Source organism: Thalia democratica, chromosome 5 (genome assembly GCF_965202585.1).
Source record: "Thalia democratica chromosome 5, ktThaDemo2.hap1.1, whole genome shotgun sequence".
NCBI classification, from domain to species: Eukaryota; Metazoa; Chordata; class Thaliacea; order Salpida; family Salpidae; genus Thalia; species Thalia democratica.
In genome coordinates this window covers 62,318,514-62,337,250 of record NC_139169.1, presented here as the reverse complement: position 1 = coordinate 62,337,250, position 18,737 = coordinate 62,318,514, and the positions used below count along the sequence as shown (strand labels likewise).

The 18,737-nt window shown below is 22.5% G+C and overlaps 2 protein-coding genes across 2 annotated transcripts; both read left to right on the top strand.

Moving 5' to 3' along the window:
- Positions 1 to 5,629: 5,629 nt before the first annotated feature.
- LOC145837198 (uncharacterized) lies at positions 5,630 to 7,274 on the top strand. The gene is made up of 4 exons (XM_082944970.1): positions 5,630 to 5,713; positions 5,925 to 6,053; positions 6,658 to 6,736; positions 7,135 to 7,274. The coding sequence occupies exons 1-4, from the start codon at positions 5,633 to 5,635 to the stop codon at positions 7,209 to 7,211; spliced, it is 366 nt and encodes a 121-aa protein (XP_082801096.1). The 5' UTR covers positions 5,630 to 5,632; the 3' UTR covers positions 7,212 to 7,274.
- Positions 7,275 to 14,753: 7,479 nt separating this feature from the next.
- LOC145836209 (uncharacterized) lies at positions 14,754 to 18,219 on the top strand. The gene is made up of 7 exons (XM_082944027.1): positions 14,754 to 14,939; positions 15,040 to 15,222; positions 15,696 to 15,755; positions 15,961 to 16,053; positions 16,647 to 16,775; positions 17,169 to 17,247; positions 17,699 to 18,219. The coding sequence occupies exons 1-7, from the start codon at positions 14,799 to 14,801 to the stop codon at positions 17,869 to 17,871; spliced, it is 858 nt and encodes a 285-aa protein (XP_082800153.1). The 5' UTR covers positions 14,754 to 14,798; the 3' UTR covers positions 17,872 to 18,219.
- The last annotated feature ends 518 nt before the right edge of the window (positions 18,220 to 18,737 follow it).

Genomic DNA, 18,737 nt, shown 5'->3' with positions numbered 1-18,737 from the left:
ACGACAGGCCAAAATATTTTTACAGCAGTAAATAATACAACAAATATTTGTTAGAAAATGAATAACTTGTATACATTAAATTAGTATATAATTTTTTCTTTAGCTTTGAGCCACATAACGATAAAAAAATGTAAACCGGTTGTTTAATAAATTTCTTTTTTGAATGAAGAGTATTTTTTTTCTATAACTATAACTATAGCTGAATTTTGAGATTATATAGAGAAACAAAAGTGGAACGATTTTTTAAGAGTGTACTGGTTGACTTTGTTTGAAAATGTTACTAGTTTCATATATTTTGTGTGTAATTTACATACTAATAATATTATTACATTTTTATTAATATTTTATAAAGAAAAAGAGACTTTTAATAACTTGTTTCTACTACAAAAAACGGTTTTTACAATAAACATTTTTTTTTTGCTCAATTGATATAGTTGATAATTTTTTGTAGTAATTCATCTAATATACTTTAATGATAAAAAGTAGATGCTTGTTTTGAATAATGTTTTGTCAAGTTATATATTTTAACGATGATGCTGCTACATTTACATTTATATATTGGTACGTTAAAATTTAGTCAATACTTTGTCTGTCAAAGTACAAAAAAAGACAAAAATCAATCATAAATTTACTAATCTAAAATAAAACATATTCTAAACATCGACTACCTATAAAGTTGACACACTGCTTTACTCAATGTATTGAAGCAGTTTAAAACAATACTATACATTTTACTATGACCTATTACTAGCTTGAGAGAAAATTTGAAATTCTACTGAGGCAGTATTCAATCAATACTTTCTTTCCTCCGGCTCTCATTTACGCAGCTCGTAGCTTCAACTTGTATGAATTTTTTATGAAATATAAGCACTTATTTTGTCAAAATATATTTGATTTTAATATACAGTTTAGTGAAAAAAAATTTTTTGTTGAATGATCGGTATTTATCTATACAGCAGTCAATAATAATTTGATAAAATTTCAAAAGTACTTTAAAAAATGAATAGTTTCTACGATTTAAATAAAAATACTAAAAAGTTTTATACTGTCTTCTGAGCCACTTGACAATAAATAAAACACAGGCAAATCTTAATTTTTACTAAGCAAACTTTAATTTGTTTCAAATAAAATATAAAGCACTAAAACTTTTCTTTTTTAATTAAAAATGAATTTTTGCTTATATTACGATATTTAAATAGTTTTCGTTAATTAGTTTAATAAGTTTTCGTTAAGTAAAACTAATTTTATTATTAAAAACATAAAGTTAATTTTTTATGTTGCAAGTATAGATTAAAACAATTGAAATAACCATTTTAGCTAAAGTAAAAAAAAAGTCAAAATATTAAATCAAAACGATTAAGCGATGACTTTTTTATATTTAAAGTAACTTTAATAGTATTACTTGTGTAAATTTTTTTAGTAATATTTTTTCTGTATACTTTTTGTTTGCTAGCTTTCACATGTTTTTTGCAAGCTTAGTATACTGCTTAAGTTTATAGGGAAAGATAAACTGTAAAACAAATTGAAAGTGAGATATAAAATTAAGTTGTTCAATCAAAACTTAGATTAATTGTATGTTTTTTAAATTTTGTTGAAGTAAAGTATGAAAAAATAGTTTAGTTGTGGACTGTATAACCCACTTACAAGCAGATTTTTGTCTTTTATAGTTTTAAGGGTATTAAAGTGAAAACGACATACACGCACTACAATATTAACTAAATATTAAAAAAACAACATTAAAACTGTTGATGATTTTTTTTATTTATAGGATACATTTAAAGTGTAACTAGTTTATTTTATTACTTTATCTTATTATAATTTGTGTTATCGTCAGTAAACTTAAAATGAGCATTGAAAATTCTAAACTAAACTATACACAATTTTTTACCGTGTAGTTTTCTAAAGTCAAAGTTACTACAAAACGGAAACTAAAAAAACTATTTCAAATGTAATGAGTAAAGTATATTTTGCCTTTGCACTAAAATCTAACTTTTATGCTTCAGTGTTTTAAGTTATACAATTTATAACACATACTTTTCGTAAACTGTTATTTAACTTTACGGTATATGCAAGTAAACTTTATAAATACTTATTTTATAATTATACTAAAGCATTTATTTTCTAAGTTTCTAAATTCCTCTACAACATTTAGTCTAGTTTGTTTTAAATTTTTTATTTGTTGATTTTTTTCATAGTATTTTTCAATGTAACGGTTTAAAAGGGATTTTTTAAAGTTTCAATTCATTAGAAATATGATATTAAAACAAATTATTTATAAAAAAAAAAGTTAGATTTCCTTTTTTTTGTTAAATATATATTCTTGATTCATAATAAATTTTGTTATTGTGTCAGTAAATTAAAACTTTGCTGAATATTATTTGTTGATATAAAACACAAATAAATCATCAGGAGTTTAGACCATTCAAAAGACTTACTTTAATTTTGATACTGTTTTAATATAGTTTTTTAGGTTGAAGTATTAAAACTGTCAGACTATACTACAATATTTCAAACTTAAGGTGGCATCTCACGTAAAAAGATTATTTTTAAAGAAAACAATCCAGTTTGTGACTGGCAAGTTATCGTTTAATTGACTAAAATTTTAGTTTTATATATTTTACAAACATTAAACTTACACCTGTTAGTTTAGTTTTGGTATTTTGTACAAAAACTTAAGTATTCAAGTTTATTTTACTAAGTAATTAAGTGTTAGCACTTGACTAAAAAAGCGTTTTAACAAGTTTTATTTCGTTTAACTTGTAAATACTTTTGTTTTTGTTAACAAAATAGTTTGAATATCTTTACAGTTGTTTTTTTATAGTTAAATGTTAGGTGAAAAACACAAAACAGTCATTTATTGCAAAGAGTTTGCAGATACATACCGAAATCAGTAAAAAAATTCACAAGTAAATTTTTTTAAGTTCTGACAAAAAAAAAGTACTACACTTACCAGTATACTTTTTATACATACATAACACTTTTGCTTCAGATAATATTTAACTTCATTTTTTTGTTTTACTAGAATGTTAGGGTACATTACAAATAACTTAATGTATCTTTTAAAATAAAATTTTAGTTTTTTTGAATACGAAAAAAAAACTTAAATAAACTTTTATGTTTTTCTTAGTAATTTTAATTAAGAAAACATTTTTTAAAATACTTTTATATATAAAAAACTTTATAGGTAAGTAGTTTTTATGTATAATGTGTAAACGAAAGTTTGTATGAAGTATGTAAAAATGTGAAATAATAAATATTTTCAGTTTGAAGTATTAAGTATTGATTTTAGGAATTTCATGACCAAGAGAGATAGGATTTCTCTTTTACGTAAGAAGTAGGTGAAAGTTCATTGTCTTGTTTTATTACAAGAAGAGTCAACAAATTGAGTACAAAAGTTTTCTGGTAAGCATAAAGTTTAGTAAAGACATAGTTCAGGTATTAAATTTTATGTTATAAAATCGATTATTGCAATCTTAGTTATGTTTATACTCTGCAGACAAGAAAAACCTATTGATGACTATTTAGTTTCAGAAAAAATTCAAGATTTTACGCATCTATATTTTATTTTAATACATACAAGTACAAGACAAGTAAAAAAAAAAAAGTATATCTTTACGAGGATGTAAAAACTATAACAACTTAATGCATACATAAAATGTGTTTAGCTGAAAAAAAATTTACAAAAACATTAACAATAAACATTTAACTTTGTTTCTAACTTGTTCTCAACTTTAAATTTCAATTTTAGGAATTAATTTTCCAAGTATGTTTTTATACTATTTTGAGCAACTAGAAGAACTGTTCTGAAAATATGCTATATAAGAAAAATATTTCGGAGGAAATTTCTCATCAAGAAAAATTAAAAGCTTTTATAAGAATAAGAAAACTTCGAAACTAATAAGTTAAATATAAATCAATTTATATTGTTTTACATTTAAACAATAAGGATTGATTGAGTATCCTGCTTTAATAAGAGTAAAATACGTTAGGTTTTATATTTATGTAGTTTAAAAGTATTTAAAACAAAAGAAAAAAATATTAATTGCTTAAACTATCTGATTAACTAAATATTAGTAAAAAAATATAATAATGCCTGTTTATATTTTAACTTATTAGTTTCGAAGCTTTCTTGTTCTTATAAAAACTTTTAATTTTTCTTGTTGAAAAACTTGCTCCAAGATATTTTTTCTTATATAGCATATTTTCAAAACAGTTATTCTAGTTGCTCAGCATAGTATTGTCTGCATTTTTTTCTATTGATAAAAGAGAATTTTGTTTTTTATAACACGAAAAGTTTTACATTTTCATCAGTGTGTATACAATTGCCATGATACATAAATTGTTATCAAAACGTTGAACAATATATTAACTTAGTAAATCAAATCTAATTAATAAAAAATAAACTACCAGTGTTAACAGATTAAGTTTATACAACTAATCAACAAAAGAAAAACACGATTAAAACTAAAAATGTAACAAAAGTTTTACGTGTTTATGTTAATTTTATTAATCAATTATATTAAATAAACTATATTTAAAAGAAAATAATGTTTAACTCTGTATAAAACGCATCATAAACTGTTTTTAAAAAGCTGTCTAATGGTGAATATTTGTAAAAATTTAGCGTTGATTTTCACTATAAAGTGGCAAAAATGGAAAATCATCTCAGTGAATCTACTCAAGAAATTTTACCAAGCACAAAAGTACACATGCCTTTAAATAAGACTGAAAAAGAGGAATTTTCTTCAGTTAATAAAAACACCATGTATTTTAAAAGTACTGTACGCAGACTTGGGGTAAGTAAAAAAGTAATTATGTTTAAAATTCCTTTTATGTAGTCATTTTTTAGTCTTTTAAGTTTAATACAAAACAAATTCAGATATCAACAATAATTCTTTCTGCTGTTGTGTTTTTTATGAGCATTGCCGAAGTCGCCATTAAAGTTTGCAGAAAAGTACCTGATAATAAAAGTTACAGTTTAAGCGATCATGATTACTATAAATTTGTAATTCGATGCTATCATAATATTTCTTTGGGAGTTGGTATTTGGTGCTCTGTTATTGTGAGTTTGTTTGAAAGTAATTTTTTGCATCATTAATTTAACAATATAAGTTTTTTAGAAGACAGTTACGTTTTGAAAGTTAAAAGTTTTAAGAAATTATAAAATAATAATTCAAATTTTTATGGAAAATTTAAATAAATTATAGTTTTTAAATAAATAATTTGTCTTTTTATATTGCAGCTTTAATCTTCACTTCACCATATTTAATGAAATACATTTTTATAATAAAAAATTCTGATTTCTTAACTATATAGTGGTTATGCGTAAGTCTATTAAATAAATACAACTTTATTATAAATTGAACTAATTTTTTAAGCCTTTCCTAACTGGAGTTTTCGGAATTATTGCTGGATCAAAGTTATCATCACAACATAGGGTAGTTTCCAGAATCTGTAAATTATTTTCTTTGTTTTGTTTATGCGTATATTATAAAAAAACAAGAAAAAAAAAACACAAAAATATATCGTTTTTTTTTACTTAAGCAAAATTGATATATAACAAGTATTTTCTATTATTTATGATCATTTGTATTTGACGAATAAAAACATATGTTTTCAGAATGGATTATTAATGGGATTTAGCATAGCAGGAGCTTGTATGTCTTTTGTATTAATCGTTCTTCAATCACTTTTGACTGATAGATGGAAATGGGTTAGTAGTCAAATTATAGTTTAATTTTGAATAAAAATAATTTTGTATAAGTATAGATAAAAAGGTCGGCAATAACATTTTTGATTACCGCTCATCACTAAAACTTGCTAAAGTAGACTTTAAACTACTACAATCCTAAAACACTGTTTTAGTTTCTTTGCTTTGTTTTATAATATTGTACTTATAATTTTTAATAATAAAAAATATTTAGTATAATTTTGAGACACCGGTTATATTTCGACTACAAATAGCAATATTATGCACGACTGGTATCAATTTCGTATTGATGATAATTTCTTCTGCTTATAGCTGCTGCCTGTGTAAATTCTGCTGTGGACAGGTAATCTAACTTTATTATCAATTTATTTAACAGAAGTATTATTTTTACACTAGTAACTTTACATTATTGAGGTATAATAGTTGTACTGACTACTAACTTAGAAACTTTTCGATAAGCTGATAGGTTTAAACACAGTGCTTTAATAGTGTAACCATTTGATTTGATTCTTTTATTTTAATATTAAAATTTTAAAAGTTAGCTCTAAGTATAAAACAGCTTTTAAAACTTTGTTTTACTGAAAAAAAATATTAAACTTCGTTTTTATGACTATATTTTATTTTAATTAAGTTTTTACAGTATGAAATTTAAAGTTAAAAAACTAAAACACAGTTTTTGAAGCAACAATGTTTAAGAAATACTAATGAAGTTAATTTGTACTTTAACTAGTGATTTTGTGTAAGTGCTTAATTATTATTCTTTAATTTTTTTCATTTGTTAAATAGTATTTAAGCTATACAGATAATTTAATTTTAACTGCTTGAAAGTTAAAGAAAAAAAAATCAGAATTTTTTTATAAAGTTTATGTTTAATTTTTATAAAAACGTATTTATTAATATAGTTTTTTGGTTGATTTTAATATAACTTAGCTTTTTTATAATCTAAGTCACGAAAGTCAGTAGAGCAACGAGTTATATATGTACCTTATAATCCAAATCGACAAATTACTACCCAATCTACGCCAGGTATGTTGACTTTGTGTGTTTAAAAGCTAACTATACATTTATTTTTTAAGTTCATAACAAATTAGTATGAGAGTTTTTTTATGAAGCACAGTCTTTTAAAAATTGTTAAAATCAAACTAAGCTTATTTAAAGTCGTTAAAATAACAAAATATAAACACCTTTTTATTATTCTTTCTTACATATAAATTTATTCTTACCAAAAAATTTTAAATATATTTTATACAAATTATGAATACAATAAAATAAATTTTATAGACTTTTTATACTTTAGATACAAAAAAGTCGTTGTATAGTAACTAAAACATTTTATTTTTTGAATAATTTGTTTAGTAAACTAAAAATTGTTCTTTAAATAACTCAAAGTTCGAAATTTTTGTTACTTGGTATATAAACTTTAGATACTTTATTTTGTCAACAAGGAAACGAAGAAATTTTGTTCAATCAACAACGAGTATTGACAGATTTACAAGAATGAATCTAATAAACGGACATAAACAAAATTGAAAAATTGTACTCAAATTTCGAATTAAGTGTATACTTTTTAATACCTGTCACTTTGTACACTTAATGCAAAGTTATCATAGAGATTTTTTTCAAAACTTGGTTTTTAAAATTTTTATTTTTTTACTGAATAAATTTTTCTGCTTACTTATGAAGAGTAATAGCTTTGTTTATAAGAAACAACGCTTTGTGTGCTAAAGCAAATAAACTGTATACTATTTTGACTTCTTTATTATCAACTTTATTATGCAACTTAAATAACTAACCAAAAAGTCATAATTTTTGAAGAGCTTTAAGCAAGTTTTTTAAAAAAAAAAATAATTTGTAATAAAAACTTTATTTGTGTTAGTACTTTTATTAAATGTACACACAAAAAACCCAAAAATAACAAAAATAAGTTTCATTAAATTTTATACAAGTAGCAGTTAAAATTTATTATGAATTTCTACCACAGACACAAAAGGTTACTTTTAGTAAGACTAAATTACGACAATCAATATAAAATAAGGGGTAATTCGAGTCATTTTACAAATTAAAATTTCAAAACTCGACATGGTTTTTGCTTTCTTTTTATAAAGTTTTTTTTTACATAATTTGATAGCTAAATGTAAAAATAGATTAATAATTTTTCTGTTTTGGTTTATTGTTTCCGTGTCAAAGCCTTTAGAAAAAGTGGGATATTTTATTTTTTTAGTCCTTGCATCGTTGCGTATTTCTAAAATACAATTAAATTTATACTATTTTTTCTGAGCATGCTTTAATAAATTAACATTAGTAGAGAGTGTCTTTGGTTTTATTTAAACCTAATACTTTTTAAGAAAGAGGGCATTATTGTTTTTTTATTAGTTTTAGTCTTTAACTAGAGTCTCCTTGGTTAGTCAAAACAACATTTAAAAAAAATCTAATTAAATCTATAATAAAAAAGTACATTTAAAAAAAATTAAACTAAAAAAAAAATCCTATTTTAATTTTTTTTTTAAATATAGTGCGAAAACTAAGAAAAAATTATAAAACTTATTATAAATAGTTTTATTACAAGCTAAAGATGATTGTCTATAAGTTAGTCATAAATCTATAAATTAAAAAAAATATGTTTTGTTATCTTAAAAGCTTAGAAAATAAAACTAATATGAAAAGAAAAAAGTTAATTATAGTAAAACTACTATATTTGTTTTTGTTTTAAGTACTTAGTTTTCCATTGTCAATAGATTGATTTTGAATATTAAAAATTATTATACTACAAAAATATGGAAAGCTCTGCATTATGAATAGTTTTTATAAAGTTGCGTTTTCAAAACATTCAAAATAACAGTTCAAGTTATAGAAATAGCAATATGCCTGATACAGACCAACACTTAGTCCAAAAATAGGTAAAGCTGCCGCCCTTGAAAAGTAAAATGCGGCCTCTAAAAATTTTCAACCTCACAATAATTGTACTGGGATTATACATGCAAATTAAAACTTATTTCATATGTGTAATTGAAGGGAGATTTCAAAAGGAGGCGTTTTAACTTAAACTAAAAGTTTTATATTGAAGTTTAGGCTACTAAATGACTGCTGAACCCTGCCCTAAGCATGTCCAAAAACTTCGGCTCGTTAGCAGAAAAAGTGTATTGAAAACGGTCTGGAAAACAACTACTTATTAATTTTTATCATATAAAAACATGATATAAATTCAAACACTTTAAAAAGATATTTTCCAAACTTAAATATTTTGTAGTTTATTTGTAAAATTTTGTTTTTCTGATACCTACCGTTTAACTGTAGTTTAAGCTGTAGGTAGTGCACCGTATGCTAAGTTTCAATTTATAATATAATTTACAAAAACTAATTATAATGAAAATTGTTCACTTTGGTACTAAAAATATAATATTAATTGTTTGATTAAAAGGGTTGTTCTTAACTTAAAAAAATATGAATTAAAGTCTATTTATTAAAAATATAAGCATAATTTGTTTGTACTACAACAAACAAACCTATTCGATTTAAATTTTACAATGTTTATCTTAATATATCATTAATAAAATTTAAAAACAAAAACCTTTTTTTACGAAATATTTTCATTATATATAACGGTGTTACGTTTTTAATTAAACATTATTAACAGGTTTACAAGTCGATTGAATAATTTCTTAGTTAAACTGTTGTTATGCTTATAAATAAACCTCAAGCTGGTATTATTGTGTGTATTCCTTTTTAATACTTAAGTTTTTAGTTAACATCACTTTAAGTAACGTTTGTGTTTGTTTAAGATAAAAAATATTCTGTCTCATAAAAAAAATTAATATCGATTCTACAAAACGCGTTATCAAAAAGAAAGTTAGATCTTCTCTTGAGTATTAGGAGAAATTAATTAAAAAAAAAAGTAAATATATTTTACAATTTAAACGTTTTTAAACTTATTAAAAAAAAATTGCGAAACTTTTTATATTTTTCTTAACACTTTAAACTGTAGGTGGTGCACTGTATGTGCTAAATATCAAATAAAAATATTCATCTTTTTTTTGAAAATTGTTCATTATTGTACTAAAAAGATTAATTCATTATTAGTTTAATAAGATTTATCATAAATTTTTAGCAACGTCACACAAAGTCTTTTTATTTAAAATATTATACATCATATTTTTATATACAAAGTAAAGCATAAAGTTCGATTTTAAACTTTACAATATGCTTCTTTAAGTATTACTGGAACTATAATGATAATTCCAATAATTATGGAAAATATAAATGTTTCCTGAAATTTTATTGAAGAAAATAAAAAATTTAAGTGCCGTTTCGGTCGCATCTAATCTGATAGTACTTTAGTAGCAAATAAGTTTAGTTTTAATATTGTAAAAAACAATAAAGTTCTAAATTTTATTTTATCTAATAGTTTAGCATCAGAATATTTTAACTAATTTTTAGTTTATAATGTTTTTAAACGTTGATACTTTTTTCTATAGAAAATAATTTTTAGTATATTTTATAATATTAAGCTTTGTTGTAGTTTTAAAAGTTTAAAATTTTTATTTTGTGCTTAGCAAAATATTAGATAGTTGTTGTGTATAATAAAAACAAAGGATGTGTCTTTTTGTAAACTTTAGTCATTTAAAAAGCAAATAATTTAAAAGAAATATTTTTAGTCATCTATATACACTTTTACTTACGACAATTATTTATGATATGGTTTGTTTTAACCATTTTTAAGCATTTTTATGTCAAAAAAAGTGTGGTTTTTGGACATAAAGAAAACTTTAGTTGTTTCTAAAGATTGTGAATGTTGAAAAAAATGCAACACTATTTAAAAAATTTTCTCATTCTTTATACGTGTTACGCTTTCCTGAATACTTTTTCTAACAGTTTACAAGTACGATTGCTTAATTTCTATTATTGAATTTTTGTTATTCTAACAAATTAATCTAAATACTTGAAACATTGTACAGTGTTTTCTGAAACATTTTCATTCATGTAAGCATATTTTTAATTCGTAAACGAAAGTGAAATTTGTATTCACTTTGGGATAAAAAGTATTCAGAGTAAAAAAAATCAGTTCTACGAGTCTCATAGTAAAAAGAAAGTTGGAACTTCTCTTTGTGTAAGCATAAGGTTAAGTGCATGGTACTATTTATCATAATAATAGTGCATGAAATGAGATGAACACTTTAACCTTTAGCCCAAATTTTAGTAAATTGAAAATTCAAAAATAATTTTTGCTAAAGGAATAATATATACTTTCCTATATTTAAAAATTCAGGGATATTTTTTAAAGGTTGTATTATGAAGTAATAAAATTGATTTTTTTTTCATCTATATTCTAATATTAATACATAATAATAATAAATTTAAAAGTTATAAGTTATATTTTGAGTTTCTAAAAGTATACATGAAAATAACTAAGACCCTAACACTTACTTTAAAAGTTTTTAATCTAAAAGATCTGTTAATTGAATACAATTTTTGTTTCCAACTTTGTATACAATTATATAAAAAAAATATTTTTATTTTTTGCTTTTAAATTTTTTTTTTAATGATTCTTTTTAATATACACAATAACATTAAGTCTAAGCAAATATTTTCTGTTATGAGTTAAAACTATAAAGATTGTTTTCAACGTTAATTAAAGTAGTTTACTCAATGAAAAAAAAGGTTCTTTTTTTAGTTATAAGCACAAAATTTCTCAGAAAATGTTCGTGTAATATATCTAAACTGTGTTGAATATATTCTAGCAGGCTAGCTTAAGACACAAACTTCAAAATTTTTTAAAGTCAAGTAATTTAATTTATTATTTTCGAAGTTAATTTTTTTTTAATGACTTTCACATATTTTTCATTTAGAAAGAAATCACATCAAAAGTTTTAAGTTTTTAAACATTAAGTCTGCTAGCTTTTCAATTGATAATGAGTTTTTTCTTTACAAAAATGTTTCTACAGTTCTAGTTCAATTTCTAGTATGTATTAAGTTCTTTTGGCATATAAAAGTTGCCTAAGTCCATAGCTTTGTGGAAAACAAAAATCAAATGTTCTAAAGAACAAATAAAAACACAGTTAAACTTCATAACAAGTGAAAGTAATTCTTATTAATAATATACTAAAAAAAAAGTACATTTAAAATATTATAATGATTCACTTTGTACAAAATGGCTTAACTTACAAAAACTAAAAAAACTCATTTTATAGTTGCTACAAAAAAATTAATTTCTAATTAATTTAACAAGCGACAATGAAAAACATTTTGGTGATTATGCTAAAGATATTCTACTCAACACTTAAATCATAATTGGTATAAATAAGTTTGCAATAAATTATCAACTTCATGTATAAAAAATACTTTTAAAACGTCAGTTTTAGTTACAAATATTTTTTTAATACAAAAATAGAAATAAACTAATCCATTTTAAATTTTGTAGATTACTTCTCCTTTTTGTTAAATTGACTGTGGAAATTTTTTCGGCAATGTGCTTTTAAATTCTCCTTACCAAAATCGATTGCTTCAGGCAAAGTAGAACAGAATAAGCAATGTTGTTTTATCATATGTTAAAATTATAAAAATTCTTGCTGAATTAGCTTAAACAATAGTTTTCTATAAAATGTATTTTTTTCATATAGTTTTGTTTTCAGTTAAAATATTGATTTAAAAGATATTTCTTAAATTTCGTAAGAAAAAAGAATTTTATTAAGTATTCATAAGCAAACTTTAAACATTGTCATAGTAAGGGTATATGTTTTCATTACTTTGAGACTTAATCTTATATAAGAAAATTTAACCTAGTTTAACTTTAAGAAAAGCTTAGAAAATCAACAAGTTGATAAAGTTATATTTTCTAAGTGCTTTTATTGAAATTCGCAAATAAAAAACTTAGAAAAACATATTTTTTTGAGTTCGTTGGTATAAATCGTTTGTTGTTTAGTTTATTTCAGTTTTTGTATTTTCTTATAAACATTTTATTTTTGAATTAAAACCTTACTAACTTTTTATTTTTTTGATTTTTAGTTTTGCTTACCTTATCTTTAAAACAAAAATGATTTCAACTTTAAAGACAATATTAATTTAGTTCAACCTATTATTTGTTGTACGTTAGATTAAAAAAAGACCTAGTTAAATTTTGTCATTAAATATTTAGCTTTAAGATTTAAAAACATATCATCTTAAAAATGTTGTTTAATTTATCATTTTATAAGTTAAATCGATACTTATTTTAAACTTTTTTTTTTTTTTTAATTTTGACAAACTTACTTTAAACTTTCTTAATTGGCAACAGCAAGTTGTTAGTAATTTGCTTTATTTTGGTGTTCTAATAATCACTTATTTAAATTTGCTTATTAAGTTCAAATGTTCCATGAGTTTAATTTATCTGCTTATTTTTTGTTTTGAACGTTAGTAAAACTTATATTTTGATTTAGTTAGATTTAAATAAATTCAATTTTTTTTGATTAATACGTTAAAATTAAGTTTTATCTAACTTCTTTTTAAACTTTCGGAGTCTAAATTGAACATGAACTTAGAAAACCTTTTTTATTAGTGTTACTATTAAGACATAGACACTATATTTTTTCTAAAAAGATAATTAAATTTCTAATAGTTTTTTTTATAATTTTATATAACTTGTAACAATAAATAGGCCTAGTATAAACTTTAATAATGCTAATACTCCATAATTCAGTATGAATTCTTTATAGAGAAGAACAGAAAAATATTTTTATAAAAAGTAGTATCATAAAAAAAGCTTTAAACCTTTACTAATCGATTACTAAATTTGATACATAAACAAAACAAAAAGGTCTTTAGTATATACGTAAGGATTAAATTAACAATTTTTAAGCCTTAAAGTATATATTTAAAAATTATGTTTAAAAAACAATGATTGTATGAATAACATCTAACGCATAAACAACTTTGTAGTCTACTTCTCCTTGTTTTTACTTTTAGGGTCTAAAAGTTTTTAATGATGTGTTTTTAAATTTTCCTGAATAAAATTATCGGATTTAGGTAAAATAAAGAGAATAAATGTAGGTAGTACTGTTTTCAGTTTTTTAATATAAATTTTAATTTAATTTTAATGAAAGTAAGAAAGAAATTTTTTTTTAAATGTTATGGTTTAGAGTAGAAATTATGAAAATGCTGAAATTGTTTTTCCATTGTAGTTACTTCTAGTTGTATAAATAAGCACCACATAACCATTAGAAAAAAATCGTTTTATCAAATTCTTGCTTAAAGATCGATATTTAAAAATTGTTTTTGCTTAACTGCGTTCAATCTTTTTTTTTAAGAAAATAAAATAATCAAACGTACATTTCGCACTTTGATATTCTTATCTTTTAGAAAATAAAAAACACTTTTTATTCTGATATTAAGTAACTTCAAAATTATTTTATCAAGACTGTTTTTGTAGAGATTGTAAAGTTCAAATGGGTACAGTTGTTATAGCTGATTAGTTCAGTATATTTTAATTTTTTTTAGTTGAGTGTAAATATAAATTTTATAAATAGCAAAATATTTTTAAAGTTTGAACTTGATAGAAAACAGGTATCCTAAAAATCTCTAGTTTAATATTAATAGCTACTAACAAAAACTAAACAGTAAAAAAATAATTATTTCAGTTAAGAGATAATATGCATAAAAATTCAAACTTGCATTTAACTACTGTAGTATAAATTTTGAACCAAATATGTGAATAATTATATTAGCATATAACAATACGTTTTCAACTTTGTACACAATTTTACAACTTGTGCAATATTTTTGTGTTTTTTATCAAACTTGATCATAAGTTTTCGCTTCAGAAAAAGTAAAAAAAAATATATACAAGGCATAGTTTGTAGTTAGTTGTACATTAAAATTATAGTGTTTTAGAAAAATTTATCTAGTACTTCTTCCTTATTTAAAAAACTAGTTCTTATTGATTTTCCTTAAAAAAAAAGGTCAACAGGTTTATTTAATTTTATAAACACTTTAGTTTCTGTTAAACGTTTATATATGTGCAATGCTTTAGTTTGTACGTATAGTTTAAATGTAGAACTTCTATGCAAACAGTAATTATCAAAAAAGTTTGAGAGTTTTATTTAATAAAAAAAAAACGACAATGAAAAATCATCTTAGTGAATCTACTCAAGAAATCATACCTGACGCCCAAGTTCAAATGGCTAAAATTCAAAATGAAAGTTCTACTTTTTCAGAAAATAAAAATACAAAATATTTCAAGAAAACTGTCAAAGGACTTGGGGTTAGAAATAAATAAAATATGCTGAGACTAAGTTTAATGAGATTTCTAGTATCTAACTTTTTCTTAGTTTCGACCAAAAACAATTATATTACTTTTTTAGATTACAACAATAGTTCTATCAGTTGTTGTGTTTTTTATGAGCATTGCTGAAGTGGCCATTAAAACATGCAGAACAGAACGTGTTTATGATAACAGTTTTTATAACTGGTATGATCATTACAATTTAACTACACGATGCTTTTATTATGGTTCTTGGGGTGTTGGAATTTGGTGCTCTATTCTAGTGAGTAAATGTTTATACAAAAACATTTTATACATTAATAAGATACTTCACTTGACAAAATTTAAATAAAAACTAGATAAATTTTTAAAAAGTATCATTTTTTTGTGAATAAAATAGTCATCATACAAAAGGATATAATTTTTGTTTTTAATTGAGTAAAACATTTCTTATAAATAAGTTCATAAATCAATAAACTTGTAAATTTCTCCTTAGATGCAAGTTTAGAACTTTTAGTGCTATTCGTGAAATAAATTAAAATCTTATATTACCAATAAAGCTATTAAAAAGTGAGTAAAGGATTTATGAAGATAATAAATTTTATTAATTATACTAGTAGTTTGGTATAAACTATATGTGTAAGTTAACATAAAAAAAAAAACTTTTAGTAAATACTCGACTAAATTTCAACAATTTCTTAGAAAATCCTTATGATTTTTTTATGATTAATTTCCAATTTTTAGTTTTCTTTTTAGCCATTTGTTGCTGGAATTTTAAGAGTTACTGCTGGGTCTAAGTCATCATCACAAAAAAAGGTAAGTTTGATAATACAAAATTGATACAAAAAAAACTGAATGCTATTAGAAAAAATGTATAAAAAACCTTTAACGTATAGAGAGATTGTTTAAGTTTTTTGCAAAAAATCTGCTATAGTGGTAAAGTTTATAAATCATAAGTTTTTGTGGAAAAATGCACATTATATAAGATTTATCGTAATTAATGTAACAACAAATCTTTTAGAACGGATTGTTAATGGGATTTAGCATTGCAGGAGCTGTCATGTCATTTCTTTTAATGGTACTTCAATCGATTTTGACTACTGGATGGAGATGGGTTAGAAGCTTATCATAAGGCAAAAATTAAGTTAAGCCTAAAATTTTTACTATCTTTCTCTTTAAAAAAAAGAGCTTTTTTTTTTTAAAGGGTTTTGTTTATATTTAATTAAGCTTTTTTTTTGCTTTAATAGTACAAAGAACTAATTAATAAGTTTTTGGAAGATAATTTTAAAAGCTCCATAAAATCTTCTAAAAACAAAAGTCAGTTTTTAAAAAGTAATAATACTTATTTAATTTTTACAAAACTGTCATAAATATATTATTAGCATAACCTTCTTAGAAAAATTATTTATATCTGCATCAAGAAATAAAATACATTAATTAGTAGTAATACCAATTAAGTATTTAAATAGGTTTTAAGCCTTCGGTATGTACAAGCTAACTAATTACTTAAGTAATTTTATTACTTTTTGATTCAAATAGTTAATTTAAAATTAAGTTAATAAGGTATTAATCTTTGTAAAATCATTTTAATATTTTTTTTTTGGAAAATATTTAAACAATAAATCAATTTTAAACTAATTTTCGTTATATAAATAGCTTTGTCATAAAACGTTACGATTTGATTATACCATAAAACAATATTGTTAGAGAAATTGGGAAACACCGGCAAAATATGGATTACAAATAGCAATAATGTGCACCACTGGAATAAATTTTGTCTTATTGATAATTTCTTCTGTTTATAGCTGCTTCCTGTGTAATTCCTGCTGTGGACAGGTTATTTAACAGTATTAGTTTAATTTTAATTTTATTAACAATGTAAACAAAAATGTTTTTTTACGTTGTTTTAATGTCATTCAGTTATAGAAGTTTATACTTGTTTATCGTCATTAAGAAATCATCGTTAAAGAGATAATGTAATAGTCAGAGTTTACTATTCGTTTCAAAAGCAAACATTGTTTTCAAACAAGTCTTTAATATATTTTATCAATTGTGCAACACATTTTGTGCAAGCATACTTATATTGAAGATAGAAATAATATTTTAATAAGAAATAATATTGTAAAAATTTCAAAAAACAGCTTTTTAAGCTGTGTTTATTTTGTTTATGTTGAAAAATAGGAATATAATATTTAACTAAAACTTGAACATGTGAAATATAAAATACAGTCAAGGAGGCCATTTGAACAGCGAGTTATATATGTACCTTATTATCCAAATCACCAAGTTCTTAACCAGCCAACACAAGGTATAATGTTATTGAACTATATTTTTTAATATCTCATTATCTAATATAAACTTGCTTTCAAAAATCATTGTTTAAATAAATTTTAAAGCAAACACTTTTACAAATGTGATTACTATAACAAATAAATTAAATCTACAGAAAAAGATAATCAATAAAAACATTAAGCGTTGTATCTCTTCATATATATTGATAATTAAAAATTAATTGAAGGAAAACTTTAAAGATATAGTTTATTAATACTTAATAACTTCAAGAATACTGTTTTGAAACATATTTTTGATGGTGAGATACTGAAAAAGCATAGTGTTATTATGTCACTATAAAGCTTCGACCAAAAAAAAAACATTGACTTACAATCAATTAACTTTAAAGATACCATAGTTAGTTTGGTGGCTTAATTGTACTTAATTTTAATTACAGTAAAGTGATAAGTCAATTCAAACATTTACAGGAACTATTAGTTTTCCTCAAGGAAGTCAAACAGTTTTCCCCAATCAGCAACAACTAATGACAAATATTCAACCAAACCAACAAACTTCAGCTCCAGCACCTATGACTTTTACAAATCCACCAAATGTTGTACAGCCACAATATAATCAACTTAATCCCGAGAAATTGATGTAATATATAACTGTTGTTTGATGTTTTTTCGAAATTCTTGATTGTCATCGAATTTTTTTTTTATTATTTAGTTTGAACTTATAAGTTTCTTAAAAATAACAAAATCAATACAAAAATTATTTTTTTTGAAATAATTTTTTGTATCATTAATAAACATAAATTTTACAAAAGTTTAAAAAAGTTAATAATAATTTTTTTATAGATGCTTTAGACTTCAATTTATATTTTTTTCTACAATTGTGATAACACGTTGAAAAATTACTCTTACATAGTAAAAATAACTGAGAACAGATAAAAAACACTTTTAATATATTTTTTCAGTAGTTTATGCATTTTAATTATTTCAATTAACACTGCTTTTTTGTACAGCTTATAATGGTTTTTTATGTGACTTTTCATGTTTAATTTCAAAGCATGCTTTTGTTTTTCAATATTACAACTTCATAACAAAAAAAAAAATCTATGTTCATTTAAAAGAATTACTTGAGTTTTATTACTGTTTAGTTCACAGTGGCAATTATTAAATGACGTAATTAATAAAAGTAGATAAGTTAATGATATGATTGTACTTAAACATATTTATGATTCAGCTAATAGAAATTGCTAGTTATAATTTTTTTACGAGTTAAATCTAATGCTACCAATAAAACTTTCTTAAAAGCTTACCTTATATTTAGATAGAAAAACACAAGCTATACAATTTGAACTCTATTAAAATCAAACAATTAAAATACCCAATTAAGAAACATCTAAAAATTTTTATTTTATTTTACTATTTACTTATTATTATTATTCTTAAAATATTTTTCAGTCTTTATAAAGTGTTTTAAAACTAAAAAACTAAATACTTATATATTTTTTTATAAGCT